A 26,471-nucleotide genomic window follows, 5' to 3' on the forward strand; every position below is an offset into this window, starting at 1 on the left:
TTAAAAGAAAATGTTTACACTTCCTTGAATTAATTTATTATCTACGAATGCATAATTTCATACACTTAGTCACTTCTATGAGTAATTAACTAATTAATAAGACATAAAATTCCTCAATATACAAAATATTTTGTACTTTTACTTCTTTTCAGGACATGTCATGAGCTGTTCCCTTTTTTTAACGTATCCCTGACTTTTTGCAGGACGTCTGTTAATTGGTCATACTTCCCTGTGGAGTTTGGCAAATTTTCGAAATTAATAACAGGACTCACATCTTTGGAAAAGTTATCTGGATTGGGAAGTGAGGAAAACGGCGAACTGCTTTTTAATAAAGGCGTCCCTAAACAACTCGTTTTAACAGCCAGAAAGCCTTTGTCTGAGTCATAGTCAGAATCTTTCTTATCATCTTTAGGCTCGTCATTCAATTCTTCTAACAACTGCAGTTTTTGTTGCTCCAAGTCAACTAACGAGGGAGAACTTCTTTCAATGGTTGGATTTAAAAGGTGTTCCTGTTTTTTTTCCTGAACATCTTTCGAGATATTTTGTGCAAACTGCTTCTCAAAGAAATCAACCATTATTTTCTTGTTGAAATTTTCGGAGTATGGAGGCACCCTGTATGTTCGATAGTCCTGCAAAATGAGTTAATATACTGAGGCTACTAAAACCCAAACATACGTCTTTGATTCCTTTGTTGAACGGTACATTAAACCCTGGATAATCCACGATTTTACTCTCATCCAGTCCATGCTTTTTTATGTGGGCGCTCTGGACATTTTTACCATCGATATCAAACAGATCAAGATTAGAATTGACGAATTTAGCCTCTTCTAACCATCCTGGAGGGTATCCCATCTTCCGCATCTGATATATGAAGTGAGGCGCTTCATTTTTTTGTAAACCCAACGCTCTTCTTAACTCGTTTGATATCTTACCCGGCTCCAAATGACCATATTTTTGATCATCAGAGTGGTAACGCCTGAAACAAACAATTTAGGCTTGTTTTTACACATTGTTTAGTCTCTTACGAGGTTTTATACTGAAATTTAAATTTCTGCCTGGCCATGGATATTCTTGCGTAGTCTTTGGGAACTAAACAATCTTTCAAAGCGTGTGGATCTCCACAATTGAAACAGCCGTTTCGTGAAGCGGAAACGAAGTCATTTTCACTCTCAGCTGTCTTTTCTGAGACTACTATAAATTTGGTTTCATACCAAAGATCAGCGCGGTAGATGTGGTCTGAAGGGGTTGAATCCACCACAAAGAGCTCCTTCTTGACTTTGGAGTGTTTTTTTCTTTTTTTGCTCAGTGGAGTCTTATCAGGGTCCTCTTTGACGTTACCAACACCCTCATCTTTGTAAATGTTCATTATAAAATCATTTTCATTCTGTACTTGAAATTCTGAAAACGACCGAAGGAACTCCAGAAATTTCGATTTGTAATCAAGTGAACTTATTGCATCGTGAAATGTAATACTGATGCAAGGACTATTCTCCTGTAAACACTCTTCTGTTGGTTCAGTTAAGCTGTTGTTAGTTACATTCTCTGCTTTTATATCTTGATTAGACTCTAATTCTCCTCCTTTAGCTTCAGTTTCTTCAGTTCCTCCGTCGCTTAAGACTTCCACAGTTAAATCTATGCTGTTTTCAACTTTTATTTCCATGACGTTTGGTGGGTTTTCTAGGTTAGATTGTGTTGTTGATAGCTCGATTTTAATTTGTTTAGCTTTTGGCTCTCCGAGGTCTTCACTTGCAACTTCTATAGCTATCTCCGCATTGTTTTCATTAACTGTTTCGTCTAGAGACATTTTTGAGTCTTATTAATAAAAGAAGCTTTTAAGTTGACAGCTAGATGACAGTTGACAGCGCCGTCCTTGGATAATGCGTCGACGCGTCGACGCCGACGTTTTTCCATAAAAACGTCAATCGGTGACCTCAAGTGTCCGTTTTGGGGGGGAAAAATAAGTTCAAAATGGCGCGCCGATCAAAACTAAATTTCAAGCTTTCGATAATTATTAAGAAACTTCTGATTTTAGGTTTTTAAAGAATAAGCAAAAAGAATAATTCAAAGAAAAAAAACACAAAAAAATCTAAAAAGAAACCGTAGGAAAGAGAATCAGGGGCTTAAAGAAAAAAAACAAGATTAAAGAGAAGTCAAGAAAAGAGTTTAGAATGATGTACAACAAGAACCATTAGAGACAATGAAAGTGCAGAAAAAAAAAATATTGGAGAATGGAATAGAAACGTTGGAACGACGCGCGGACAGAAAAAGTTTAGAAGAGAACAAAGCAGAAAGAACAAATTCTGAATAGGTACATGATGTTCCTCATGATAATAGAAAAAGGAACATCCTTTGTTTCCTTTTTATGCATAGGTACTTGTCATGCATTTCTTTCCACTTTCTCAGCTCATTTTCTCCTTACTAGAAACTCCTAACTCATCCGCAACTTTCTTCGGATACACCTGTATAATCCGCTGACTGACAGTTTTCATTTTTTGTCAGTTTCAGTCATGAGTTTCATGTGTAAATCGGGCGAGTGAATTCCAACACTTTCGGGGAAAGAATTCAAATTTTTCGTGAATCTGGACGACTTTTATCGATATAACACTATGTTATAAGAATCATAATCACTCAAATATCGATTAAGTTGATATGAAAAATGCCTTTTCTAAAAGACAGACATAAAACGAGCCGGTCGCAAATGCTCGGAAATATGACGAAAAAAAATGGTCTACGACACGCGATATTTAATACAGTGGGTGATAGATACATCGGCGAATGGAACAACGATCTTAAAACAGGTAAAAACGAGCATCCTAAATAAAGTTTATTAGTGTTGTAATCTCAGGAAAAGGTGCGCTACTAACTTGCCACCGCCAGTTATACGAAGGCGACTTCCAAAACGGCTTTCGCCACGGCTTCGGCGTGCTAGCCTACGAATCGGAATCCAAAATTTTTCTATTGGAATACAGAGGTAATTGGAGAAACGGTAGAATGCACGGTTTTGGACTAAAACGGTACAGAACCGGAGAAGTCTACATTGGAGATTGGAAAAATGGAAAACGACACGGTTACGGTCTGATGTGGTATCTCGATTGCAGTTTTTATGCCGGAGATTGGATGAATGATAAGCGACACGGTTTTGGCATGTTCGTGCGCTTTGATTCAAATAGATACGAAGGGAGATGGCAAAACGATCTAAAACATGGAAAGGGCCGACTTTTGCATCTGACCACAGGGCAGATGCAAGAAGGGGTTTGGATTAGAAACGACTGCATTTCTTCGACCCTCAAAGATATTAGATATCGGCAGAGTGCGGTTCGTGCCACGAGATACCCCATTCAAAAGGTAAAAAAAGCAGGAAAAATGTTTTCTAATATCTTATTAATAATAACAGTATCAGGCTCAAAATGATACCAACCTTTGATGGATGTCAAAGAATTTAATAAACGACAGGATAGCATGGGCTTTAAATACGATGCTCATTATTTGTTTTAACGAATTCCGCGATTCGATTTTAACTAATTTTAATCTAGGTGAAAATAAATAATAGTATAAAATAACAAATATAAAGTGTAATATAATATAAATTAAAGTAGGTACATACATACAAAATATGAAAGGCTACAATAAGTATAACAGTAATTAATGTTACCCGTTTTAATGCCCCCAAATTTCCAATTTTTAATTTTAAAATCACTTTAATTCCGTTATATTATAAAATCTCTTGCATTTTAGATTGTACCTTAACTTTACAGGTTGAACTTCTCAATGCTGAAGAACTCTGCAACGAACGTCAGATGAGGGTTCTATTAGAAATTGTTAACTCCTGTCTTCTAGTATGTGATAGTGTACAGTCGGAAATAAATCAAAATATGTAGTGTCAGTGTATTTAATTTTGATAAAAATACAAGTATTTTAAAATTCATCACAAACCATGTTTTTTATTGTCATCACGTTAGTTTCCTTGATAAACGCACGGAGCAACCAAACTCAGAAAAATCTGGCACAATACTTTAAGTTTCTTTTGAGCTTGGCCTTCTTGTACTTGTGAAAGTGATGTATCGCACTGTCGGAATAAAACGACCCTACTAATGTGAAACAAAAATAATAAAAGCGCATCTAAGCGGGCATTGAAGCCTATTAGTAGGTCAAACTCAGAATTACCAACTTGACGAAATAATCAGGGCCGTTTTAACAAGACAGCGTGGAACGTTCACTACAAACCCCCTTAAGTAAAAAAAAAAACAGTACACAGCCTCAATATTGCAAAACAGTGCATCACTTATACAATATGCACACCACTGGTTAACATATCGTTCGCCCCATTAACCCGAAGATGCTCCATATCCCCCTGTTCAATTTGCTCTTTGAGTCTTTCAAGTTCCCGGATCCCAGAAACCGTCATTTCATACTTGTGTGCGACCAACGATCTATAAAAATGTATCGCGAAAGCTAGAAATATAAACAAAATGGGTAGTAAAACAACACTGGCTGACCACGCCGCGGTTCTGTTAATATCATAGAACTTAACCCAACAGAGAATGGCAATTTCAGCTAAAAACAACAATAAACCCAATAAAGTTGAAAATGCCCACGCCGTTTCTATGTACCAATGCAGGCGCTCATGGGGGGATTCATGAACGAGTCCTATGGCGTCTAAACTGCAAATAGCTTCAATGTTGGGTAGAATACAAGTACTTATCATCAGTGCCAACATGTGAACTGCGACTAATAAAGTGGTGATGATAGCAAAAACCACTAGAACACTACCAGGGACTTTCATATCTGCTTGCAGTTGGAGCTCCACCATTGCAACCATGGCAAATCCTGATAAAAGAGCTGAGGTTTTGCTGGAGGCTTTCAGTTTTGCTCTACTTAGATGTAGTTTCCTCCATGATAAATACTGGGAAGAATGAAGATCACCTAATTGTGACATCTTGCACTGAAAATTGATTTCAATGAAAGAAGTTCAGATTGACTTGTTTACCTTTGTTTTAAAAGGGGCGCATTCAGGGGAGCTTGAATCAGTTGGACGACGCCTAAAATCGTAAAAGATATCATTTTAGCGGTAGGTTTACTTATAATCATAGAATCTATTTCATGTTTGTAGAGGCTTACAACGTAATCCTAGTACTAACAATTACAATAAACATTACATTACGACAAAAACATAATAAACAAAACTGAGATTAATAGACAAAGTGGAGCTTAACTCCAATAGATTTCAAATATTTACCATTTTAATAAGCGCTTCTTAATTATGGATCAAGTTAAAAATAATATTTACAAAATGCAACTTCAACCACTTGCCGAGTTCACTCTTAAATTCCCAGTAATGTGGGATTATTACACCGTAATGTCTTCATTTGTAACTTACATACCAATACTTTTTTCACAGTCAAAAATTCCCAATATTGTCATGGGCCATGGGCTGTTTGACGTTTGTCAATGACACAACACTGTAGATAAGGTAGGAAATCTACAACATACCAAGGCCACAAGCACACTGGATGTGATTTGTTACCGCCGCCACTGAAGAACTTCAGCGACACCAGTCTTGATTTGCGATAATAGTCCTTATTGATTTTCTTGGCGCTTCTTTTTGAACACTTTTGCGGTCTTTCATAAAGCCAAACTCTCTTTGCTTTGCACTCTATTAATTTTCATCAATTAGAATTCCATTCTTCAGATTTTTTTCAAATTCTTTGGATTATAGGTATCTCAGATCTTCTCAGATTATTTTTTACTGATTCTTTACAGATTTTTCAGTTTCTTCATAAATGCAACATTCATTGCGTTTTGTTTTATCAAACTGAACTGAATGATGAAGAGATGCGAACTGCATTCCTTCCGCTCTGTTTGCTAATAAACCTCCAAATAAAAAATACTAGTTCAAAATCCTTGACCACATTGCTTTCAAAATAATGACTGATAAGGCGATGAGGATAAAAGCTAAAACAATGATAATAAAATAGACAATTTCAAAACAACAACATCATCGTATAAATGATTGCCTACCAGACTACCTGACCAACAGGTGTTATACATTTCCCCTCTTTTTTATCTTCACTGACATTAATAGCAAAGGAAAAGGAGGCAAATATGTCGAGCTAGCTGTTAAAAAACCAAACGTTTGTAATAAGAAATTCATCTTTGCGTCAAGTTGAGAGTCAGTTTACGACGTGTGGTTGCTGTGTTTTTATCTGAAAATGTCTCCAAGCAATTTGGTTTTAGATGATCATCAGAGATTCGTATTAATGAAGGTAATTTTCCTTTATTTCGTTGAATTCTTTAAAATGTTTAATTCCCATGGTCATTTTTACTGTAAATTGTATGTTTTTTTTTTGTGAGTCACACTTTAAAAATACAGAATTTTTTAAAACAAAACAGACGAAGACTAGTAAGACGATTTTAGGGTTTGATCTGTAAAACTGGATAAACAATAAACTTTCACCTTACGCTTTCGTGATACTTTCATCGGGCAATATTAAAAAAAATTATAATATATTTACTTCTACAAATTTGTACGGTTTTTCCAAATTTATTGACGCACGGTGGCTAATTACCTAATTCATTTTTCTTGTTTACAATTGTTAGGTAAACGTAGGGAAATTGACTGGAATCTAATTATAATAATTAATTAATTAAAGAAATGATTATATAAACAATCATTACGTTTTGTTCTTGTTGTGGTTTCTTTGAATTAGGTATTAAAATTCAAACGATAACTCAGTGCTTTCCTTGAACTTTGCCTGACAATCTGAATTTTAATGTTGTTTGACTTTTTTCATATATTTTTTAAGTAATACTTAAACTAGTTACTTCAAAATTTCACATTCATTACTTATACTTAGATACCTACTTTTGCATGTTAAATATTTGTTTTTGGCATAATTACTGACAATTTAGTCTTTGACCTTCTTAACAATATTTTTTTTTAAAATAGTTTGGAAACATTAAAAACTGCAATATACCTAACACGACAGGTTTCTCTCGTCTTTTTTTAGATTCTTCAGATCCTTCAGTTCCTTTGAATAATTTTTTTAAATTTGTTGGATTATTTTGTATACTTTTAAATTTTTTACTGCTTTAGTTAGATATCCTTTAAATCCTAAAAATGTTTGGTAATTGTCAAAAAAGTCATCAAGTTAGATCATTTCCATATTTAAAATCTCTTGAGGGCGGTCAAATATACATTTTTGCAATCAATTTAAATAACCACATCAAGAAATACTCATCAGGACTTGTTGTTAACGTCACAAGACTTCTAACTCGGCTTATCCAGTTTGCTTAATGACGTACATGTTGCACAAACAGCTATTAATGGTCCCAGGGTCAATATGTTTAATTTATACCTGAAAAAGAAGTTTTTATAATATGGTTATAAAATTAATTTTGCGTAAAAGAAGTGTTTCTGACTGATCATAAATGAATGTGATTTTTATTGTTCACAAGCAATTGTCAGAAGTTAGGAAGCAGGTGTACCAACCGAGAAAATCATTAATAGCCACCTAGTATTATTTGAACTAATATTCTAGCAATCTATTATAAAAAAAAATAGAAATTGTTGTGGAACACCATACTCAAAGAGTGTTCATGTGTTTATTATATTAAACATTTATTTCTTCATATAAACTAGCTTTGACGCACTCAAACGCACTTTCCATTTTAATGCACTTTCACTTTTCACCCAACACTGTTTACATTAAACTATCGGATATTAACTCCTGTTTTTAGAAGCGGACACTTGTCAATCAATGACAACAACAATAAAAAATAAAAAAACTCGTTTATTTTTCAAATTTCTTCAAGTACATAAAATTGTTACATCAGTCATCTTCTTCGGTGGTTTCATCTTGAGCTCTAATAAGATGACACGTCTCTGCCTCCAGCGCGAGCTTCCGTATATTTGCCAAACAACCAGCAGCCGCTTCTTGTAAATCCCAATCAGTGGTGGCAATAGCCTTCAACAAAAACGGCACAACTCCACTTTCATGCATCGTAATGCAATTGAAAGCATTTTTCGATAAATGAAAGAGAGCTAGTGCTGTTGTTCTGTGAACCTTCGGGTTCGAGTCGGCCATATAAGCCACCAGTGGTGTAATAGCGCCCAAACTGCCAACGTCAACATTAGAAAAAAATCACAACAAATGTGGAATTGCCCTACCGACCGAAAGTTTTGCAGTTTGATCCCCAGGCGCAACAGTAGGCTATAGCGGATGCTAAATGTTCTCGCAGTTCGACGTTTTGGGTGTTCACTAAATTGACAAGCATTGGAACCACGCCGTGGTCAGTGATCACGGCTAGGTTCTCGATGTCTTTGGCGATTTCTGAGATGGCGGCGCAAACACAAGCTAAGACGTGGTTGTCGGCGGATTTGAGTAAATTGACGATGAGTTCAAGACCGCCGACGAAGCAGCGAACCATTTCACCGGAGTCTGTTGCGTATCTTATGCAGGGGACTAGAGACCAGGCCGCGTTGGCTTGGACCTGAAATTTGTATCTAGAGATCTGAAGATTTCTGATCATAAAACGTTAAAATACAATAAAATAAGCGTCCCATACCTTTGGTGACTCGTTTTTAAGTAAAGACCAAATAAGCCGCACTCCATCAAGTTCTTCTATTATCCGCATGGAACTCTCATCCTCCGCGCATTCTCTTAGCACCATGGGCACGTTCTCCAAAAGCGGTGGAAAAGTATAATTCAACAAGTTCACCAAGTACGGAATACCATTAACTCTCCTCAAAACGTCCCGATTATGTTTAAACTTCAAACATTCGCACAGAGCACCAACAACATTCTTTAGCACCATCTCATCTTCATCTGCGTTCTCCAATAATTTTACTAGAACTTCAACCGTTTTTAATTGGTCATATCGTTCGACGTTCTCAGGACTGATTGCAGTTTTCCATATAGCGCCTGTCACTGCTGCTAGTAAAAGTTTGTCTTCTTTATTCGCTGGATCTTTTGCCATGTTGACCAAAGGGTCGAGACCACCAGCTTGTCGGACTAAATTTCGGGTGGTGGCGTCTTCCGCGCATTTGAAGATGGTTTCGGCACAGTGTCTTCTTAGAGAAGGGTCCTAAAGATTGTTAAAAAATCTGTTGCGTTTGTGGACTTACCTCCGTTGACAAGTGTTGGACGATATCCTTGATCATGCCTTCTGTTTGGATTGCCAGTTGGTACGACAACTCATTCGCGCACTGAGAAATGGTACCAACTGTAGGAACGATGACATCCATGTGGACAGACCTAAACAACTGATAATAACTGGAAAAAACCCAAGTCGATGTACCTCAACAGTTTTGCCAACAGTGGCACAGAGCCACTCTTCATCATAACTTGAATGTTCTTCCGACTTCTAGAAACTGACCACAGGGCTTTCGCAGCTGCTTTGGCTATGCTAACGTTGCCGAGCTCATCAGGACTCAGATTTTCTTTCGGAGTTTTCAGACAGTGTTCGTTGACATCCAACAGGTCGACGAGTTTGGGTATCCCGTCAAATTTTCTCACATGTTTGCGAGCTTTTCTAATTTGAGCCACATTGTAGAGGGTTTCTGCAACTAGAATCTGTAAATCTCTAGCAGGATCTGAAAGATTTTGCACTAAAAGAGAAATTCCTCCGAGATCCGTGATGCATCTGCGGATTTGCTCGTTTAAGGACAGTTCACTCAGAACACTGAGAGAACCGAGCTTGCATTTCAAATCTTTAGTTTCCAGGAGGTTTATCAGAACTTCAAGACCACCGATATCCTAAAATTGCGATTTTCTGATTTAGTCATGCTACGGTCTTACTAACTTGAATGGCCATCTGGTTGATCTCTGTGGTCAGGTCGTGGTCTTTGAGACAGCATAGAGATATAACAGTCGCTGTTTGATTGCCTGATTTCATATACTTGACTAGTTTTTGGATATGCCAGTATTCGGGGGGGATTTCGGGTTTAGGGCGCTCTCTTTGCTCATCTTCGGACGAGGATCTTCAATTTGAGTTTAAAAAATTGTGAGAAAAATGGGAGGAATTACTCAGCAACTGAAGAGTCTTCGCTGTCAGGGAGTTCCTCAACGATGAATTCTTTTGGACCTCTGAGGCCTTGCTCGTCGTCACTGGAAGAGCTTCCAGCGTTTGACATTTTAACGATTATTTCTCACTGTATTTGTCACGTGTCAACTTTTTCTAACTGGGCAACTATCATCAGTAGACTGTACATTAATAAACATGTTGGTAGAACTGTATCTATGAGTACATTAAACACTTTCTAGCTCTATTTTTCCATTATACGCTATTTACTCACATAAACGAATTGGAACCTGATCAATTTCACTTATTTTAGTGCTTAACTAACCAAAACTTTGCATATTTTACTACTCAATTAAACCGAATTTGTGTTTAGTTCCGGCGGAGCGTCTCCGATATAACTCAACCCCACCATGACGACAAATTTTTATTGCGTTGGCTACGAGGTAAGTCGCTAAAACCCCTTAAAATTTGTAAAAACGAAGTTTCTAGCACGTTCTTGGAATCCGGAAGCTGCAGAAAAAATGCTTAGACAGGTAACACTTGGCAGTGGTCTTTGAAATTCGAAATCTGTTGGTAGCTATGCGCTGGAAATTTGATGAGCAGGGCTACCAACTCGTTTAGAATTCCAAAGTCTTACTATATTTTTGTAGTCAATGAAGTGGCGGCAACAATGGGAAGTTGACGAGTCCCTAGCATGGGAGCCCCCAGAAAACTTCATTCAGTATTTTCCGTGTGGAGCCACCGGTTATGATAAAAACAACTGTCCTGGTACGTTTCCCTCAGTTTTTACGCCAACTCAGTTTAAATTTTAGTGATAATTGTGCCTTTTGGAAATTTAGACATTGTGGGTCTACTTCACGCTTTCGGCAGACACGCCTTTATAAAAATGACCATAAAAATGTTGGAAACATACATGCAAATGGCTATAGAGAAAGGAAGCCAACAGGTAGTAGTCGTGTTTGACATGGAAGGTTTCAATTTGCGACAGTACGCTTGGCGTCCAGGTAAAAAAATGTTACAATGAAAAAGAAATTAAAAAACTTGTCGTTTTTGTAGCTGGTGAAGTGGTAATTACAATGTTGAAGATGTATGAAGCTAACTATCCGGAAATTCTGAACGTTTGTTACATAATCAATGGTAATGACAATTCTTGATTTCCGCTGTTAACGTTAGATAATATCCTCGTACATAGATTTGAAGTAGAGGCTTTGGAATTTGAGATGTGTTGGTAGCTCTGTCTGAAAAACAGATCCACCAACCTATTAAAACAAACCTTACTAGACACAATTGATAAATTTAATTTATGTCTTTAACAGCTCCTCACGTGTTCGCCATAGCTTTTAATGTAATCAAGCGATTTCTGAATGAGTACACCATAGGAAAAATGCGGATCTTTAAGAACGATCCGAAGAAGTGGAAGAAAGCAATTCTTGAAAACATAGAACCAGACAATTTACCTGCACATTACGGTGGAAACTTAACAGATCCCGATGGAAATCCTAAATACACCACCGCGGTAGGTACTCCACATCTTTTGTCTTTACCTCATTCTCGCTTAAGGTAATCCAAGGAGGTAAAGTCCCTAAACATTTATACAAGAATTATTTCGAACAAAACTCAGACAATGTTACCGCACACCAGTATACAAACGCTGTGATTAAAAAGGGTGATAAATTGTGTTTGGACTTTATAGTTTCCGACGATGGATGCTTCTTGAGGTTTGTAGTATCAAAAAGAAAATAGAGCCCACGTATTACTTCCAGGTGGGATTTTCGAACCGACGAACACGACATTCGTTTCGGAATCACAATGAAGGACGCAGATGGAAACCAGAGTGTTATAATAAGCCACAGGCGTGTGGCGGCGCATCAAATAAACGAAGCTGGAGTCGTCGCGTGCCAAGCACCGGCAATATGTACATCAAACAACTTATAATTCAATCAATAATTTTGGTTTTTAGATACGGTAACTTTCGACAACTCGTACAGTCTTCTAAGAAGTAAAAAACTGAAATACGACATCGCTGTCACTTTACCGTTAGAAAAAATGGGAATTTTAGCCGATTCTGGAGACAAAAAAGAAGATTGTGCTAGTGGTAGTTCGTAATTTTATTCATCATCAGTTAAAAGCAATTCCAGAAGATCCAACTTTTCGCATTGGTCGCCTTCTAATCTTTGTGGTGCGTTCCATCTTAAGATAGTTGGAAGAACCATCAACTTTAACTTTTTGTCTTTGCGGAAGGGGCAGTTCATGTCCTTCCAACTGAAAAATATTATACCAATATTGTATTGACTGTCACAAACTGTATACTTACAATGGTCTGTCACCTACTTCTACGTATACAAAATGGGATTGGTAATTAGTTTTCTTGAGCGCCTCTTCTATTACAGGAGCAGCTGTGCAAACACGAATAAGAGTATAGTGGCACAATATAACAAAACTTTAAGTCGGGCAAGGAGTGCTAATTATAAGTGTTTGCAAGCATCAGAACCAATTACCTAGTTATAGTATTATTTGTTCTTGGACTTTTGTACCCTCACTTGGAAGAATGAAAAATTCTTATATCTCTAATTGGCTGTAATTATTATAATTTTAACGTTTTTGTATTTCTTGTACTTGGGTTTTGCTATTTAGTTGTTATTTACGTTTTATACGAAAAAGTAAAAATCTTGATAAATAATCTATCGTTAGTTTCATTGTGTAGACATAAAAAAAACAAATAAGATTGTTTTAACTCAATAGTCCTTCTTTTCGCCCCTCAGTACACCACATGTTTTTTTTTTTAATTTCGTTGTGTGACGTCAGACGAATAATAAATTTTGTTGAACATTGTCAAACTGACCTGCAGAGCTGCCAACATTTTTCAAATTACAAAGCCCACAGGTAAAAGGAAAAAATATCTTGATTTCATCATTATATTTGAATATTAGAAGTAGCCGGCTTACCTCGGACACAATCATCGCACCAACTCTCATCATTCGCCAGTTTCGAACCCCCAAAATAAATGTGGATTGGTTTTCCTTCGCTCTTGAAGTCTTCAATGAATTTGCAAAACTTATCATATCCTACAACGTAATGTTTTTGAACCATGATTACAATGTAAGTTTTGACTGTGCTGAGAATGGGCGGATGAGTTATCTGATTCTACTCGGGTTATCTTCAAATTAAAATTATTCGGTCCTGTAAAACTTGTCGTCAGCTGATCGAAGTTAGACAACCAGTAAATCTGGTGGTAGATTACTTAACGTGTGCGGAAAATTGAATTTCCTTTATGGGTGAGCAATTTACTCATGAGCCGAAGGCGAGAGGAAAACGCTATATTTGGCAGGGTAATAAAATTGGCGGTTAAAATATTAAACAATATTATTTATTACATCCTAAACTTTAAAATGTATAATAAAATTACAGTTCTAGTATTAAAGAATATTATCTTTGGATTCTTAAGGCAATGAAATTAACAATATCCAATAAATTACATAACATTAGCTTAAAAACAACATACCTGTACTTCAGTTAGTCCCCATTATCTTCTAAACTATAATGGTGTTTTCTAAGTGCCAACAATCTATGCCTCTCTTGTTCCAGCTCTTTCTCCAGTTCTAAAACTCGCACTTGAGATTCCATTTCTAACCGTTTCGCTTGGTGCAAAGTTAGATTGGTCGTATCAAGTTCCTCTGTAAAAAACAGTTTAATATAACTATCAAACAAGAATTAGTACCAACCAGTTTCGTCAATTAACTGACTACAGTCTTTTACTGTGCCGACCACAGTACCAGTAGCTAGCGTTACTCCCTTAGATGCCTGTGTCAGCTGTTGCAAGTTACTGCTATGTCTATCAGCTTTCACTCTACTTGCTACGACTAACTGAGCCGTCGAGGCTGCGATTTCTTGAGCCGCTACAACCAACTGTTCCAATTTTCCGTTGGAAGACACTACTTTATCTGCTGCTGTTCTACAATCAAACGAGCGATTTTTAACGTCTCAAAAATTTTCAATGTGGGAATGAAAAACTTACAGAAGAAACTTTGCGGCAACCGCAACTGCTTTCGCGGCGGATATAAAACCATCAGTCCATTGGTGATTTCTTTTGTAAAACTCTTTAGCACCTGCAGTTCCCTGCGAATAAACAATTAATATTATGTGATTTCAAGCAAAAAGACCATACTTTTCCTTGAGCAACTATTTCGGCCTGTAAAAGCTTGGATTTCTTCACCAAAATCCTAATTGCTTGCATTAAATTCGTACACGAATCTAATATTTTGCTGTTTACTTCTAATTTGATTCCTGAATCTACGTTACGAGACTTCGTGAGCATGTCCTGCATTCGATTAGCTGCTTCTTCAATCGCCTTATCCATTTGAGTCATCTCATCTTCGAGCATGTCCGCCAAATTTTCTTTGGTGGTCAACGATGTGTTAATAGTATCTGTTAAATTCGCGACTTCTTCTAATTTAACTATAGCTTCTTGTTTTAAGCTGCTCGTGTCCAGGCGCTGCTTAAAACTGTTTAACAATTGTAAAATTATCTCCCCCAAAAGTTTACACTCATTGGCCACTTCTAAAATAAAATGAAAAAATTGTCATTTTTAGTCGCGCTTGGAATTTCTAATCAAAGTCATGTCTTTGATTAAACAGTTGATTACTTACTTTCGCCGAAGTTGATGTCGGGACTCTTGTTCCCAGTAGCTCTGCCCTGCAGTATAAACACGGCGATTCGATGAGTCATTTCGTTAGCGGTCACAACGATGTAGGAATTTTCGGAAAGAATTCGATTAGTGTCATAATTTAATATTTTCAAACAACTGGAAGACAGGTCTCTTAAATAGTCAGGACTGCACGTCAGTGCAGTTAAGGCAGGGTTGTCAACTTCGTGTAAAGCACATTTAAGAATACTCTCGTTACTTTCGATCGCATCGGTGAGAATTGTTGTCAAACTCATGTCGAAATTCTTCTTACTTTCTTCCATATCTTGCTGGAGACCTGCGGTTTTGGCGGTGGCGTCCAAAATTTCAGTTTGTAATTCGTTGTTCTTTTTGCGAAGATTCGTAATTTCTGCTGCCAAAGTGTCCTTGTCTCGAGTAAGATCCTCAAGCGTTTTCTTAAGGATCTATCAAAAACCGTAATTGGATTACAATAGGAAATATAAAAAACAGAAGAAACTTACCTGTGTTTCCATGTCGAATAGCTCTTTGTCCCTTTTTAATCCTTCCAACTCTTCACTTTGTTCCATCGCCGACTGTTGCAGTCTCTCATCAACTTTGCTAGCTTGATCTTTCAACTGCAATATCGTCGTTTCAAAATTCGCTTTGGTCTGCTCGACTTGTTCGAGCGTTTTTATTGTCTGCGACAGTTTCTTCTCCACATCTGCTTTCTCGCGTAACTTCTGGATGTGATCGTTCCGTAATTTAACATAAATTTCTTTAAGCTTGTTAAACTTCTCGTCTTTAACTTTTTCTAAAAATGAAGAATTCGATCACTCCAACGCCGCAATTTTCAACTTACGTTCAGAATCTTGAGAATGAGCAACTGCAAACGCTTGGTTCATCAATTCTTCTTTAATTTGACGTTCCTGAACCAGCTCACTGTCTTTCGTAGCTAACTCAGTTTCGAGGCTGGTGATTTTATTTTGAAACTTCTCGGAAGTCTTCTGGTTCTTGGCCAAAATCAAGTTGAAATCCGAACTAAAAAACTAGTTGTAACTCAGCTAAATGATCGCCACGACTAACCTGAGTTTTTCGTATTGACTGCGAAGGAAGTCGCGCTCAGAGATCAGTTCTTGTTGTGAGGGTCCTGGCGACATCGAGTTACTGCTGTGGCTATCCATAAGGTCCACAGCATCGCTCGTATCAATCAAACTTCCTTCAACTGGATGCTCTTCTTCAGGTTCCTGAGGCACGACCACTTCTTGAGTTACATAAATGCGGAGATCCGATTGAATTAGAAAGTTTGGAGGATTCTAAAAAAAGCACTATAAACTCGTTTTAATAGTTTTGTTTGTTTCTTACTTCGGGTAACGGCGGGATTGCAATTAAATCCTTGAAATATTGCAAGTTGCTTGTGTTATTATAAAAGTGTTTCAACAACTTAAATTGTTTAAGAAATCTCTGACGATGTCCCGCGAGGAGATCCGGAGGAAGGGAGAAGTGGAGTTTAAACATTATTTTAACACAGTAATCATACAATTTCGAAGCGTCTTGGATACATGGAATTAGCGGTGCTAGACGACACTGACCTGCACTTGTCATCGAGTTTGCACGAGCCATATCAAGAGAACCAAAAACTGCTTCTTGTAAATCGATGATATTGTCCAAGTAGTCAAACATCTCCACACTTATCTGGAAGCTTTTTTCAATATTAGTCATGTTTTAAACTGTAGATGACACTCACTAGTTGTTAACGTCGTTACCACCGATCGATTCAAGCTCTTCTGGAGTCACACCGAGATGACCAGGGAATCTCGGATTTTTTCTATGGAAACTAAGTTTGGTCATTAGCAAGCTTGTATATAATCGGATCATTTTTCCATAACCCTCTTTCAGGTGCACCTATGCAATAGAAGAGTAAGGCAACATATTTCAAGCTGCGTCCTTAACTTACCCATAACTTTCCGATTTCGTCCAAATCCTTTATATGCCTCTGACTATGCACAAGACAGAGTGGATGCCCTTCTCTTAATATTTTATGAACGACATGACAGAACTTCCAGGCCACAATTCTGTCATCCATTGCTGGTAATCTAAGAGCAATGGCCCAAAATGTTGTCGCTCCTTGCGTGTGAAAAGTCCCAATAATTGCTGAACGGACATGTTTCTGTTTGACTGGAGTCTCTTGACTATTAATTGCTTTCGTCAATGCTTGGGTCTGGAAGAATGAATTTATGATAGTCAAGAATTAATTGTTTTATTTACTAGAGCGTGGTAATTAATACTTACATACTTTTCAAGATCCCGCTCCGTGTAAGATTTAGCCATTTCAAGAACTGTTATATGCGTGCAACTTCAAAAAAACATGCAATGTTAAAGTTAGACCATGCAAATCTGAAATTAAATGTTAAAATAGCTATGTAGTACTTAAATTACAAAAGATTAGGATCAAGCAATTGATGTGTTAATGTAAAATTAAAGACTTTGCATGCAGTTAGTTAATTAATCGGAATGAAAATTATACTGAGTGATTGATTTATCTAGTCGGCTAACGCATTGCGAACGTATGTCCAAACTTGACACAAAAACGTCAAATAATTGAGAGATGTCGGTGAACGACAGATATCAGACATACGTTCTGGGAGCAACAGCCAACTAGATAAATATTAGGTAATTCAATTGTTCACTTTTTTACGGAAAAACGGCAATTTTTCATTATTTTTCAACGGTAATTTGATGAGTAAACATTTCTAAATCTCTTTTACAGATAATATTGTTAAAAAATACATAATCTTCATTTGTTAACAATTTCGAATAAGTGAAAATCACTGGAAATCTTATCTACCTTGTCAGGAACAAAATACTTGGCAAACATAATCGGTCAAACAGAAAAATGAATTCTAAATTTACGTGTAAAGTAGGTAACGCGAGTTAGGTGATAAGATAAGTAATTCTCATTCTCATTAGTTCATTACAAACCGAATATTGTGCAAGACAACACGAGAAAATTGAAAAAATCATTAGTTGACTGGAATTTCTAGCAACAGGCCTATTTCAAGTTGACTTGCACATTGCACAGTTGCGTTATTGTTGAGGGTTTCTTTGCGCCACTTTTTAGAAAGAAAATTATTTATGACTTGAGGCAGGGAAGAAATATTTTTTACCACGAATATGGAGTTGTTGCCGAAACTCGGAATTACCCTGACAAGCATTAGATGAGATGAATATAATAATTTAATATTACAGGGTCGTCACAAATATTTACACGCCTTGCAAATTATGGAGTACAGCAAAAAATGACATGTAAACAAATGCAGTGTGCACTTTCAGAGTTATGGCACACTTCAACAAGTAACTTTGCCTTAAAAGGAAATGCGAAAAGATAATGATAATAAAAAAAAGCCTGTCGGTATTTGTAAAAGACTCTAAAATCAAAACATGTTAGATGAGCCATGCACCACATTTATAGTTAGAAGTAAATAATTACAATAACATTTGCAATAAATAAACTAAAAACGGTGAAAATTCAAAACTTACCTGTGATTTTTCGAAATTTTCTCGTTCAATCTCTAAACTGCTCTTCCTAGTGTGTAAAACTCGAGGCAAAGACAATGAGGCCATGTTAAAGTAATAAAAATTCAGGCATTTATTGAAGCGTGGTTTATTGCGTTAACTTTCACATCAAATACATTCACAACCGAACATTCTAAAGAAAAAGAAAAATTTTTTGAAGAAAATTTATCGGTTAACGCCTTGAATTCACTGACAGAATCTTTCCATGTAATTGTAATTCGGAATTGGTCGAAATTGTCATCTGTCAATTATCTGTCATCACCGTAGAGGGGGTATTTTTTAAGCGCGCAATTTAAAAACTTTTGAACACAGTAAATCTTTATTTCAAAGATAACAAAATAAATATAGCACCCTTCAGGCTGTACTGTTGTCGCCCCCGAATTCGTTTTTAACCCACGGGTATCGTTTCGGGCACTGAAAGCAAGTATACAAATACCTGTCTTGCTGGAAAACCCTGGAATAGAGTTTACAGACATTGGGAACACTACAAGCTAATTCGTTTGGTTCAAAAGATTTGTTACAACTCCAAGGTTTAAACGAGTTTAAGTCCTTCACAGGTGTTGGATTCTTCATCCAACTTATAGCCTCGGAGTTTGTTACAAACCACACGTCTTGCAGCTGCGAGACCTCTGCGATAAAGTCCTAAAAAAATATTAGTCTGGGCCTATAAAACCTTATTCCGTACCTGGAACGCATCAAGAGACTCTTCCTTTTTAAACCAAGCAGAATGAAAATAGAGCCCGAAAGGAGCCCGATTTGTGGTGTAATGCCGATTGAAATTGTTGATGAGAATCCTGTAAATATCATCCCCGGAAAGTTCCGGACAAGAGTCGATCATGGCACACGAGTAACCATCAGTTTCAAGCTGATTGATTACCATCTCCCAGACACCTGGATATGACCGCGATGGGCAATTTTGTCTGAAACTGGTACAATCATGCGGGATTTTGTGGTCTAAGGTGTAAGGCCACAACGGAGGATTTGAAAAGGGAGCAACAATGGAACTGTCGTACTCAAATCCAAACTCCTTCATCATCAAAAACTGGCGGTTCCACCCGACTTGAAGGAACGGGGTTCTAATTCCTCGGATTTCGCTTAAGCGGACTTTGGAGTATTTGTGGAGGATGTTGGCTTGTCCGACCATTTCGTCGAACCAGTCTTCAATGGTTGCGTTATTAGACCACCAGGTTTCGGGGCGTCGTTGACTACAAGACCAAGTCAAAAAAAATTAACGCGATTTTATTACAATACGTTATAGAGTGGACTGCGATTTCATGTCCTCGATTCCACAGCTTCTGGGTCTGGTGGTAGTTGTTAAACTGGTGGCTCACAAAGAAAGTAGCCTTGATAGGACACCCATTGGGGTTTTTCCAGTTATCAAAAACCATCTTATCGTAAAAATCCCAATTATCCGCATTTATAGCCCCATCAAACGTAAGAATGATCATCTGTGGAGTTTGAGCGAGAACCAAATCCCCTGGGATTTGTGTACCATGAAGCGAACAAAAACAGTTGGGTAAGACGCAAGTAGATTGATTACACGGAAGAGCAGCATTAGGATCATCCTTTGAGTTACAAAACATTTCATCACTTCCATCGAAGCAGTCCACCGAACCATCACAGAAGTAGTGATGCGGAATACAGGAACCATCTTGGCACGACCTTTCGGTTTTTTGGCACGAGTTCAACGGAGTTATGGTCTCTATGGTAAAAAATTAGAGCATGGAAGTGAGGATGCGTGTGTTACCTGAAGTGATGTCGCAGTTATCGACGCGTTGTTTGAAGTCGCAGATTTGTCTTTGTATGTCGAAGAGGAGTCCCGGAGAACATTTAAAATCGAAGACTTCGCCTTCTAGACAGAGGAAGTATTTGGAACATTCGGAGGAAGTCCAGACTTTTTGGGGGGGGCGGTCCGGGTCTCGGTAAAAACGGCCGTTTTCTAGGCATTTAATTTGCGCGTTTGTGGCAACTGTAAAAAGACGTTTTTTAAGGAAGCAAAACGCGCAACTTCCGGTATTGGTTACTAAAATACCAACAAAATCCAAACATGATGCTTTAATTAAAGAGCAATCTAAAAAATATGTAAATCACAAATTAATCGTCAATCATCCGCGAGAGCGCTGGGAAAAATCTCTTTTAATACAACATTCACTTTCATGAAATGTATGCATTTCCTTTTATTGCTTCAATAGAATACCAAAGACAACAAATGGGCTTGGTCGGTGAAATTCATCCTTGGCATTGCATGACTCTCTTTGAATTATCACGCAAAACAAAACTAATTGACCCGAATGATTGCTCTACAAACCCACAAAGAGTACAAAGAAAGCACCTTCAAATTTGGAAATTATGATATTTCAATAGCCGGCAATTAGCGGCAAATTTAACTACATACCAATGTGAATAAGCAAAAGTACAAACGTGGTAAAAACGTAGCCTGTGGTCACTTGGGCCATCACTGCACTGCGAACTTAAGACCACGTGTCTTCCCTCCGAGTCTTCGCGACTTTCTCAGCATTATGGTAATAACACGACAACACGACGACATGTGTGTGGGGAAATGTGCCAGTATAACGTGTGTTTTTGTATTAATTTCACTTTGTATGATGCACTTTCAAACTATAATCAAAGCGCTTATGCAACAGTTCAAATTTACCGCCGAAATCAACAAAAACCTATCATTAAAATAATAATACAACTCTAGTTCTTTAACGGTTTATTAACGCTCGTTTCGTAAACATTTCTTTATCGAAAGTCAAAATTGCAAAAATAAAAACTAGAAGCACTGCGTCCACGCGACCCAATATGGCCGAATAGAATAAAAATGGAGGAAAATAAAAAGAATTTTGCATAAAAAGTAACTGTATATTATCAAATAATAAAACAATAATAACTTTTTACAACATCGTTGATTTTAATTAACGTGTAGATTCAGTTCGTTTTTAAAAATGGAATGTACAATATGAGCAAATTGAGCGGTTAACATAAAATATAATATTTTATCTTTAGTTACATTTGTGGTAATGTTGCCGCCCAGTGGATATAAACGACCCTCTACAGTGTAATTATAAAACTATTGGCAGGATTAATAATGCTTACGCCATAAATTAAAAAAATAATAAAAAAACAACAAAATGCACTGCGTTTCAAAAACGGCACAAACTATAATTGAATATGCTCGTCATTCGATGTTAAAAATACTGACGAACTGGCAAGCTATTTCATTGTCAGGCTTACCAACGTTTTTCTAAACTCCAAGGACTCTCTATCAACTTAAACATTATTATTATTATTATTATTATTATTATTATTAATTTGTGTCGTTTTTAAGATGCAGTATTGGGTTAGAACTATTAAAATATTCATATAAAACTTAAGTACAATATCTCATGAATAATATAATATCTCTCAATCTTCTAAATTCAAGTCCAGTTCAGTGCGCGTCTTTTACATGTGAACTGTGAGATCAAACTCAGTGTTATTTATTACTGCATCACTGAGTGAACATGTGGACTGGTCCAACAATTAATTCTAATATTTTGTTGGTAACCATGAAACTTACGGTGCTATCAGTATTTTTTAAATATCAAGGCTTTGGTTGTTTGTTTTGCTTTTAAATTCTTTTAAAAAGTACTGATCAGCATTAATTTGTGAAACTCAGTCATGAAATGATGCTTTTTATCACAGAGCGTTAAACTTTATAAAAATAACGAGAGCCAATACAGTACTTTTTTTTTCAATATATCTAATTCAACACATCTGAGCTGTAAAAAAGACTAAATTAGCTCATGATGGTTAGCACCAACTTTGTTTCTAGAAGAAAAACTATATGATTTATATACGTACCGTGTGGTCATAAAGTCATTCTCATCTCTCTCTACATCAGGTACAATTGACTGCTAAATCTTTATCTTCATATTTTATATTTAAAATTTCTCGAAAATTGCAAAGCCCTTATAGTGCCCAGGTTTGAAGACAGCGAGGAGCGACTTTACGACCACATGGTACAATGATGTATACAATAAATACTATACAACAGTTCGACTAGAAGTAATTCCTCTTGCAGGTAAAGAGTTACTTTTTCCTGGCAACTCTTTGGCGTGTGAGTGCGCGACGACGATGCTCAAACACTGGACCCACTCTTCGGCGTTTTTTCCGTCTTTGGGCTTTAAGATCAGAGTCTGATTTCCGGTGAAGATCTCAAAAGCTTTCGGGATGTTCCGGGCGCCCCGGGATACTTTGACCGAGCGAATTTGGTTGACGTCGATGGACTCTCCGCCGCTCTTTAAACAAACATGTTTTGCCTATCAAAAGCATTGTTATTAAACTTACCGATCCCTTGCAAGATAAATGCGCGCCAGACAAAGTGAAGTATCGTGTTCTCCACCGGCGGAAGAGCCTCCAACGGCCTTTTTTCTCTTTGAGTTGTCCCTCGATCACCGGTTGGGCGTCTCCTTCACAAGTTTCGAATTAATTCAATATTTTATTCATGTTTGAGTACTTACCTCTTAAGAAGCCGACGGCTCTTTCGGGGTGAGCACACAGGAAACATCCCCATTTGAACGACCCCCCGTCGAGTTGGTCTACTGAGCCCCCAACGTTACGAGGACAGATTTGAAAAACATCAAAGTACCCAGCATGTCGCAGTTCATTTATTAGGGCGTCTTGGTCCTTCGGGCATGGAAAGGCACTTGTTACTACGGTAAGAAAAGTCTTGTTTTCGCATTTTAGCATGTCCCAACAGTGTTTTAAGCTGGCAACTTGAGTGTCTCGGGAACTCAAAGCGTGTTGGTGACGAGCCTTAAAGACAACAGTGCGTTAAAAATCGATCAATTGATTAGCCAAAGTCGGCTGACCTGCAACGAAATAAACATGAGATGTATCCAAATCCTGGGATTGCGTGTTCTCATGGTAAAATAAGTTTTGTTGTACAAACAGTGTTGTCCTCCGCCTTGACAAGCAAAGTGTAACTTCGCGGACTTCTTCTGTCTTTTCTCTTCAATAGTACACTTCGCCGGTGATGGAATTCTGATGGACACTTTGTCCATGTACGCTTTGATCTTATCCAAGTGCTTCTCGCAAAAGTGTTGAATTGTATCTCTCATTGGGTACGGTTCGAACACACTCATCCTCTGATTGGATAACGAGTTCTGGTTAGAATTAAGTAAAGTAACACTCGTGTTGTTGGCTCGTCTGGACGTTATAGTAACCGCGTTGTTGATGTTACCTGAAATAGAACAAGTACGTGGTAACGAGTCCATGCGGAGTTACTTTACTTACCACTCCCTAGCGCAGTAAGAGGAGTCAACTGCAAATTGGAAGACTCCAGAGGGTTGTTTGATCCTACTGAAATGGTTTGTGTGACTCCTCCATTGGCTCCGTTTAAAATAGAGACTTGTCCACTAGAAATTGGTCCCGTATAATTGGAGTTGACTGTAACTGTATTCGGGTTTTGTGATGTGATCTGCAGAGGTGTGATCGTAACCTTGAACAAGTCATTTTACTTTAAGTAAATCGAATCCTTCTTGACTTTACTTGATTGTTTTGATTTGTACTAAGCGTCAAGGGACCTTGACTTAGGGGTCGTTGAATCCGAGGAGGTGAAATCGTGGTCACTGTAACGCCTCCACTCGAAACTTTGCTGTTGAATTTGTTTGTGTTGGTGACGGTAATGTTGTTGGAATTTTGTGAAATTGCGTTGATTTGTTGCGAGGAGCTCAGACGCGTCATGCTTTTGTGCAGACCTCCGATGGAACCACCTTAAACAGCAAAAGAAGTTTACTTTGATTTGTCCTTTCTTATTCTTACCAGGAATGTTCAACTTCGTCATACTCCGATGGGTGCTGGTGGTCTGCGCGGTGTGCAACCTTCCGGTGCTTCTAGAGTCGCCCAACTTAACCCGCCGCGTGTATCCCCCCTGTTGAGGTCCTCCTTGTGCGCCGCCAACTTTAACAATAGTAACACCGCCAGAAGTCACGTGGTTCTGTGCGTTACTGTTGTAACTAATTTGGTTACTACTACAATTTCAAGTAAAATAATGATTCAAAAATGATTGAAATGTACCTCGTGTGATGCCTCTGTCTCACTCCTGCTAACACCTTATCAGTGAAAAGAACAGGATAAGAGCTACAAAGCAGTGTCGCTTCTCTCAGCAACGTACTCTGCGAGCCTCTGTCAGCTTTCGGTAGATATTCCAAAACGAAATTCAAAGCATCCTGAGCTTGATCCTAGAATCTAACTCTTAGAAAGTGTCGTTCACATTGAAGACATTACTTTGCTTAACTTTCCCACCGCGCCAATAATCTGTGCTGCCAAACAGACAGTCTGGGGGTGACGTTGAGCCGATTGTTTCATGGCATTGATGTGGTCTACTAACAGTGTCGGTTTCTTCTCTGCCATGTGTAAGAAGATTTGTAAAGTTGGAGAGGCGGTTACTGCGCTGTTTAAGTACTCGCAAAGTTGAGGGACGCTCGCTTCCAGCAACTACAAATTTACCATAAGAGAAAAAAATGGACGGTGGACAATTACCGAAGGGTTGTCTTTGGCGATTAGCGAAAATAGATGTAAAAGCGCTAGCTTCTCCTGGTTGTCGCAGTGTGAAAGAAGCGACACCAACGCCATTGCGTGGCCTTGGAATGGTTCTGGAGAGACTTCGTAGATGTTTGGTAAGACTCTACAAAGCGGATAATTGCCTACGAGGAAAATATATTTACTCTGGGCAAAGGAGAGACTTTGAAATTTAGCACCGTTACCAACAGATTTCAGATTCTAAGGTTCATTTTAGACGTTACTTTTACTTGACTACATGCAATTTTTTGTAGTAAGAGGTGATACCAATGAATAAAAGTCGCGTTTTTTCGACATTCTTATTATCAAGTTTAAAAAAGTTCTTTATTATAATACCTAGGAATATGATGGAATTATTTTTGTTAAGTTGGTGTGCATGATTTTGAACTCGCCGTCAATTTAAGAATAATTCTGTTATTCTGTCCCCAATTTTGGTCCAAAGTGAATGAAATGTGAAAAGTGAGTGAATGGAAGACTTTGAAACTTGAAATACTGTTGGTAACTCTGCCTGTCAATTTAAAAATACCTGAGATGATGGAATCCATGATTGGCTGTACATGTGGCGTTAGTAAAGATGCATACTCTATGGCGGCAAGTGACAAATATGACGCCATATTCCTTGATAATTCCTTGTTCCCTTTATGCAAGAATTTAACAGCTACAGGTAAGGCACGTTGCATCACAGACTTTTTACTGTAATTCTAAAAAAATGCATGTACACTCAACCTCACATTGAAGAGACAACATACCAAGAAAATACAAGAAATGATATCACTAGATATTTTTGCATGTGGTGGATCTTCATCTCTGGATGTCAACTGAAGATTATGATGTAGACAAGACTCTAAAAGTGCCACAAGAGCATCGCAGTGCTGTTCAACACTGCCAGTTTCGCGAATACAAGAAGTGACTCTTGTCACGCAGATTTCAACCACACTTTGGTCATTGTTGTTGTTGACATAGTCAGGAAGAGATATAATGACTGTGATTTCTTTCAGCTGAAACAAGTAGTTAGAATCGTTAAAGTTTTGGTAAGAGAGGCACTTACAACGTCGGTCAAGTCGTTGACGATGATAGCATCTGGAACTGAAAATAAATCGCCGGCCCTTGAGAGGTCCCTGTTTTTCAACACTTGCATGAAGAGTTCATGCATTTTTCTGTTCACTTTCTCTTCAACAGCACTCATCTTTGAAACAGCGTGAACTATCTGCCAGATGTACTATCACCTATCTAATCACTTTACATAGTTAATGATGGAGCCAGAAATGAGAAATCCGATTTCTACACAGATAACATGACTTTAGTTCATTTTTGTTTAATTGTATGCACACTGTTACATTTCGCTTCTTTTAATAACACGTCTCGGATCAAGACTATACAAGCACATATTTCTGCATAGTTCATTGACTTCTTAGCGAAACAACTGTAAAGTTCAACAGGTTTTTATTTTCACAGGTGGTTTTGGATGTTACAAGGCGCATGCCCGAAATGAGGTTTCATGGAAATTGACCAGCCCCAATACCACCATGGACCATAATTTTGGAAATGGTAAGAAAAGTTTTAAAGAAAAGCTTTTTGGGGGCAAATCGAGGTAAGCAGGAACACAAAACCATTAAAAAATTAGAACGTGATTTGCGATAATCGTCCTTATTGGTAAATCAACAGTGAC

The 26,471-nt window shown here is 37.7% G+C and overlaps 9 protein-coding genes across 13 annotated transcripts; 2 read left to right on the forward strand and 7 right to left on the reverse strand.

Annotated features, from left to right (window-relative positions):
- Positions 1-19: 19 nt before the first annotated feature.
- Positions 20-1,908, reverse strand: LOC148168474 (zinc finger CCHC domain-containing protein 8 homolog). Its single transcript, XM_088045162.1, has 3 exons — positions 1,026-1,908; positions 676-976; positions 20-629 (listed from the first exon to the last, which is right to left on the reverse strand). Exons 1-3 carry the CDS (start codon positions 1,802-1,804, stop codon positions 159-161), a joined length of 1,551 nt encoding a protein of 516 aa, XP_087901288.1. The 5' UTR covers positions 1,805-1,908; the 3' UTR covers positions 20-158.
- A 748-nt stretch (positions 1,909-2,656) lies between these two features.
- LOC148168475 (uncharacterized) lies at positions 2,657-3,878 on the forward strand. Its single transcript, XM_088046526.1, has 3 exons — positions 2,657-2,798; positions 2,846-3,345; positions 3,756-3,878. The coding sequence occupies exons 1-3, from the start codon at positions 2,657-2,659 to the stop codon at positions 3,876-3,878; spliced, it is 765 nt and encodes a 254-aa protein (XP_087902652.1).
- Positions 3,874-5,806, reverse strand: Orai (calcium release-activated calcium channel protein orai). Of its 3 annotated transcripts, none has more exons than XM_088046521.1 (3): positions 5,378-5,806; positions 4,988-5,039; positions 3,874-4,942 (listed from the first exon to the last, which is right to left on the reverse strand). In XM_088046521.1, exons 1-3 carry the CDS (start codon positions 5,419-5,421, stop codon positions 4,283-4,285), a joined length of 756 nt encoding a protein of 251 aa, XP_087902647.1. In that variant the 5' UTR covers positions 5,422-5,806; the 3' UTR covers positions 3,874-4,282. The 3 variants fall into 3 exon arrangements, with proteins under 3 accessions (XP_087902647.1, XP_087902650.1, XP_087902651.1); XM_088046524.1 differs by having other exon boundaries at positions 5,382-5,798; XM_088046525.1 differs by lacking the exon at positions 5,378-5,806 and adding an exon at positions 5,237-5,371.
- Positions 5,807-6,051: 245 nt separating this feature from the next.
- On the forward strand, positions 6,052-12,702 carry LOC148168477 (SEC14-like protein 2). Its single transcript, XM_088046520.1, has 10 exons — positions 6,052-6,263; positions 10,394-10,463; positions 10,510-10,553; positions 10,671-10,788; positions 10,833-11,024; positions 11,077-11,157; positions 11,337-11,536; positions 11,581-11,738; positions 11,784-11,935; positions 11,981-12,702. The coding sequence occupies exons 1-10, from the start codon at positions 6,210-6,212 to the stop codon at positions 12,124-12,126; spliced, it is 1,215 nt and encodes a 404-aa protein (XP_087902646.1). The 5' UTR covers positions 6,052-6,209; the 3' UTR covers positions 12,127-12,702.
- gudu (Armadillo repeat-containing protein gudu) lies at positions 7,830-10,634 on the reverse strand. Of its 2 annotated transcripts, none has more exons than XM_088046518.1 (8): positions 10,295-10,630; positions 10,026-10,236; positions 9,802-9,979; positions 9,298-9,755; positions 9,125-9,254; positions 8,566-9,084; positions 8,168-8,490; positions 7,830-8,115 (listed from the first exon to the last, which is right to left on the reverse strand). In XM_088046518.1, the coding sequence occupies exons 2-8, from the start codon at positions 10,130-10,132 to the stop codon at positions 7,830-7,832; spliced, it is 2,001 nt and encodes a 666-aa protein (XP_087902644.1). In that variant the 5' UTR covers positions 10,133-10,236; positions 10,295-10,630. The 2 variants fall into 2 exon arrangements, with proteins under 2 accessions (XP_087902644.1, XP_087902645.1); XM_088046519.1 differs by having other exon boundaries at positions 7,956-8,115; positions 8,172-8,490; positions 10,295-10,634.
- Positions 12,111-13,227, reverse strand: LOC148168479 (thioredoxin domain-containing protein 17-like). The gene is made up of 3 exons (XM_088046528.1): positions 12,966-13,227; positions 12,335-12,416; positions 12,111-12,282 (listed from the first exon to the last, which is right to left on the reverse strand). Exons 1-3 carry the CDS (start codon positions 13,108-13,110, stop codon positions 12,129-12,131), a joined length of 381 nt encoding a protein of 126 aa, XP_087902654.1. The 5' UTR covers positions 13,111-13,227; the 3' UTR covers positions 12,111-12,128.
- A 201-nt stretch (positions 13,228-13,428) lies between these two features.
- Hip1 (Huntingtin interacting protein 1) lies at positions 13,429-18,479 on the reverse strand. 2 transcript variants are annotated; one of them, XM_088046517.1, is made up of 13 exons: positions 18,200-18,290; positions 16,952-17,056; positions 16,617-16,880; positions 16,407-16,564; positions 16,025-16,361; positions 15,746-15,975; positions 15,522-15,700; positions 15,184-15,473; positions 14,667-15,126; positions 14,186-14,577; positions 14,036-14,136; positions 13,743-13,972; positions 13,429-13,694 (listed from the first exon to the last, which is right to left on the reverse strand). In XM_088046517.1, the coding sequence occupies exons 2-13, from the start codon at positions 16,988-16,990 to the stop codon at positions 13,534-13,536; spliced, it is 2,841 nt and encodes a 946-aa protein (XP_087902643.1). In that variant the 5' UTR covers positions 16,991-17,056; positions 18,200-18,290; the 3' UTR covers positions 13,429-13,533. The 2 variants fall into 2 exon arrangements, with proteins under 2 accessions (XP_087902643.1, XP_087902642.1); XM_088046516.1 differs by lacking the exon at positions 16,952-17,056 and having other exon boundaries at positions 18,200-18,479.
- Positions 18,480-18,548: 69 nt separating this feature from the next.
- On the reverse strand, positions 18,549-20,766 carry ChLD3 (Chitin and LDLR binding deacetylase 3). The gene is made up of 5 exons (XM_088044881.1): positions 20,631-20,766; positions 19,983-20,204; positions 19,487-19,937; positions 18,921-19,440; positions 18,549-18,877 (listed from the first exon to the last, which is right to left on the reverse strand). Exons 1-5 carry the CDS (start codon positions 20,689-20,691, stop codon positions 18,590-18,592), a joined length of 1,542 nt encoding a protein of 513 aa, XP_087901007.1. The 5' UTR covers positions 20,692-20,766; the 3' UTR covers positions 18,549-18,589.
- Positions 20,767-21,079: 313 nt separating this feature from the next.
- On the reverse strand, positions 21,080-26,323 carry melt (ventricular zone expressed PH domain-containing protein melted). The gene is made up of 13 exons (XM_088044880.1): positions 25,851-26,323; positions 25,552-25,800; positions 25,329-25,503; positions 24,764-24,927; positions 24,509-24,718; positions 24,299-24,462; positions 24,044-24,252; positions 23,771-23,994; positions 23,516-23,720; positions 23,092-23,462; positions 22,741-23,035; positions 22,568-22,689; positions 21,080-22,518 (listed from the first exon to the last, which is right to left on the reverse strand). The coding sequence occupies exons 1-13, from the start codon at positions 25,986-25,988 to the stop codon at positions 22,264-22,266; spliced, it is 2,781 nt and encodes a 926-aa protein (XP_087901006.1). The 5' UTR covers positions 25,989-26,323; the 3' UTR covers positions 21,080-22,263.
- Between the last annotated feature and the right edge of the window lie 148 nt (positions 26,324-26,471).

Source organism: Gnatocerus cornutus, chromosome 9, assembly GCF_029298725.1.
Source record: "Gnatocerus cornutus isolate USDA-ARS CGAHR chromosome 9, icGnaCorn1.1, whole genome shotgun sequence".
Taxonomy (NCBI): Eukaryota; Metazoa; Arthropoda; class Insecta; order Coleoptera; family Tenebrionidae; genus Gnatocerus; species Gnatocerus cornutus.

Coding starts and splice junctions, on each gene's coding strand:
- Hip1 (XM_088046516.1), bottom strand. CDS start 18,283: ATGGCCTCATTGTCTTTGCCTCGAGTTTTACACACTAGGAAGAGCAGT. Junction 16,565..16,616: donor ACGAAATCGGAAAGTTATGG/GTAAGTTAAGGA, acceptor TCTATTGCATAG/GTGCACCTGAAAGAGGGTTA. Junction 13,695..13,742: donor TCAGTTAATTGACGAAACTG/GTTGGTACTAAT, acceptor TGTTTTTTACAG/AGGAACTTGATACGACCAAT.
- LOC148168477 (XM_088046520.1), top strand. CDS start 6,210: ATGTCTCCAAGCAATTTGGTTTTAGATGATCATCAGAGATTCGTATTA. Junction 6,264..10,393: donor AGAGATTCGTATTAATGAAG/GTAATTTTCCTT, acceptor ATTTGTGTTTAG/TTCCGGCGGAGCGTCTCCGA. Junction 11,025..11,076: donor ACAGTACGCTTGGCGTCCAG/GTAAAAAAATGT, acceptor TCGTTTTTGTAG/CTGGTGAAGTGGTAATTACA.
- LOC148168475 (XM_088046526.1), top strand. CDS start 2,657: ATGCCTTTTCTAAAAGACAGACATAAAACGAGCCGGTCGCAAATGCTC. Junction 2,799..2,845: donor GAACAACGATCTTAAAACAG/GTAAAAACGAGC, acceptor TTGTAATCTCAG/GAAAAGGTGCGCTACTAACT. Junction 3,346..3,755: donor CGAGATACCCCATTCAAAAG/GTAAAAAAAGCA, acceptor TTAACTTTACAG/GTTGAACTTCTCAATGCTGA.
- gudu (XM_088046518.1), bottom strand. CDS start 10,132: ATGTCAAACGCTGGAAGCTCTTCCAGTGACGACGAGCAAGGCCTCAGA. Junction 9,980..10,025: donor GAAGACTCTTCAGTTGCTGA/GTAATTCCTCCC, acceptor CTCAAATTGAAG/ATCCTCGTCCGAAGATGAGC. Junction 8,116..8,167: donor AACTGCAAAACTTTCGGTCG/GTAGGGCAATTC, acceptor TGACGTTGGCAG/TTTGGGCGCTATTACACCAC.
- LOC148168479 (XM_088046528.1), bottom strand. CDS start 13,110: ATGGTTCAAAAACATTACGTTGTAGGATATGATAAGTTTTGCAAATTC. Junction 12,417..12,965: donor GTGCGATGATTGTGTCCGAG/GTAAGCCGGCTA, acceptor GTGTTTGCACAG/CTGCTCCTGTAATAGAAGAG. Junction 12,283..12,334: donor GAAGTAGGTGACAGACCATT/GTAAGTATACAG, acceptor AATATTTTTCAG/TTGGAAGGACATGAACTGCC.
- ChLD3 (XM_088044881.1), bottom strand. CDS start 20,691: ATGGCCCAAGTGACCACAGGCTACGTTTTTACCACGTTTGTACTTTTG. Junction 19,441..19,486: donor ATCGCAGTCCACTCTATAAC/GTATTGTAATAA, acceptor TTGGTCTTGTAG/TCAACGACGCCCCGAAACCT. Junction 18,878..18,920: donor AGTCTCTTGATGCGTTCCAG/GTACGGAATAAG, acceptor ATATTTTTTTAG/GACTTTATCGCAGAGGTCTC.
- Orai (XM_088046521.1), bottom strand. CDS start 5,421: ATGACAATATTGGGAATTTTTGACTGTGAAAAAAGTATTGGTAT. Junction 5,040..5,377: donor TGTGAAAAAAGTATTGGTAT/GTAAGTTACAAA, acceptor TTACGATTTTAG/GCGTCGTCCAACTGATTCAA. Junction 4,943..4,987: donor GCGCCCCTTTTAAAACAAAG/GTAAACAAGTCA, acceptor ATCAATTTTCAG/TGCAAGATGTCACAATTAGG.
- melt (XM_088044880.1), bottom strand. CDS start 25,988: ATGAGTGCTGTTGAAGAGAAAGTGAACAGAAAAATGCATGAACTCTTC. Junction 24,928..25,328: donor CATGGATTCCATCATCTCAG/GTATTTTTAAAT, acceptor TTTTCCTCGTAG/GCAATTATCCGCTTTGTAGA. Junction 22,690..22,740: donor AGCCGTCGGCTTCTTAAGAG/GTAAGTACTCAA, acceptor AAACTTGTGAAG/GAGACGCCCAACCGGTGATC.
- LOC148168474 (XM_088045162.1), bottom strand. CDS start 1,804: ATGTCTCTAGACGAAACAGTTAATGAAAACAATGCGGAGATAGCTATA. Junction 977..1,025: donor AAATTTCAGTATAAAACCTC/GTAAGAGACTAA, acceptor TGTTTGTTTCAG/GCGTTACCACTCTGATGATC. Junction 630..675: donor TCAACAAAGGAATCAAAGAC/GTATGTTTGGGT, acceptor CTCATTTTGCAG/GACTATCGAACATACAGGGT.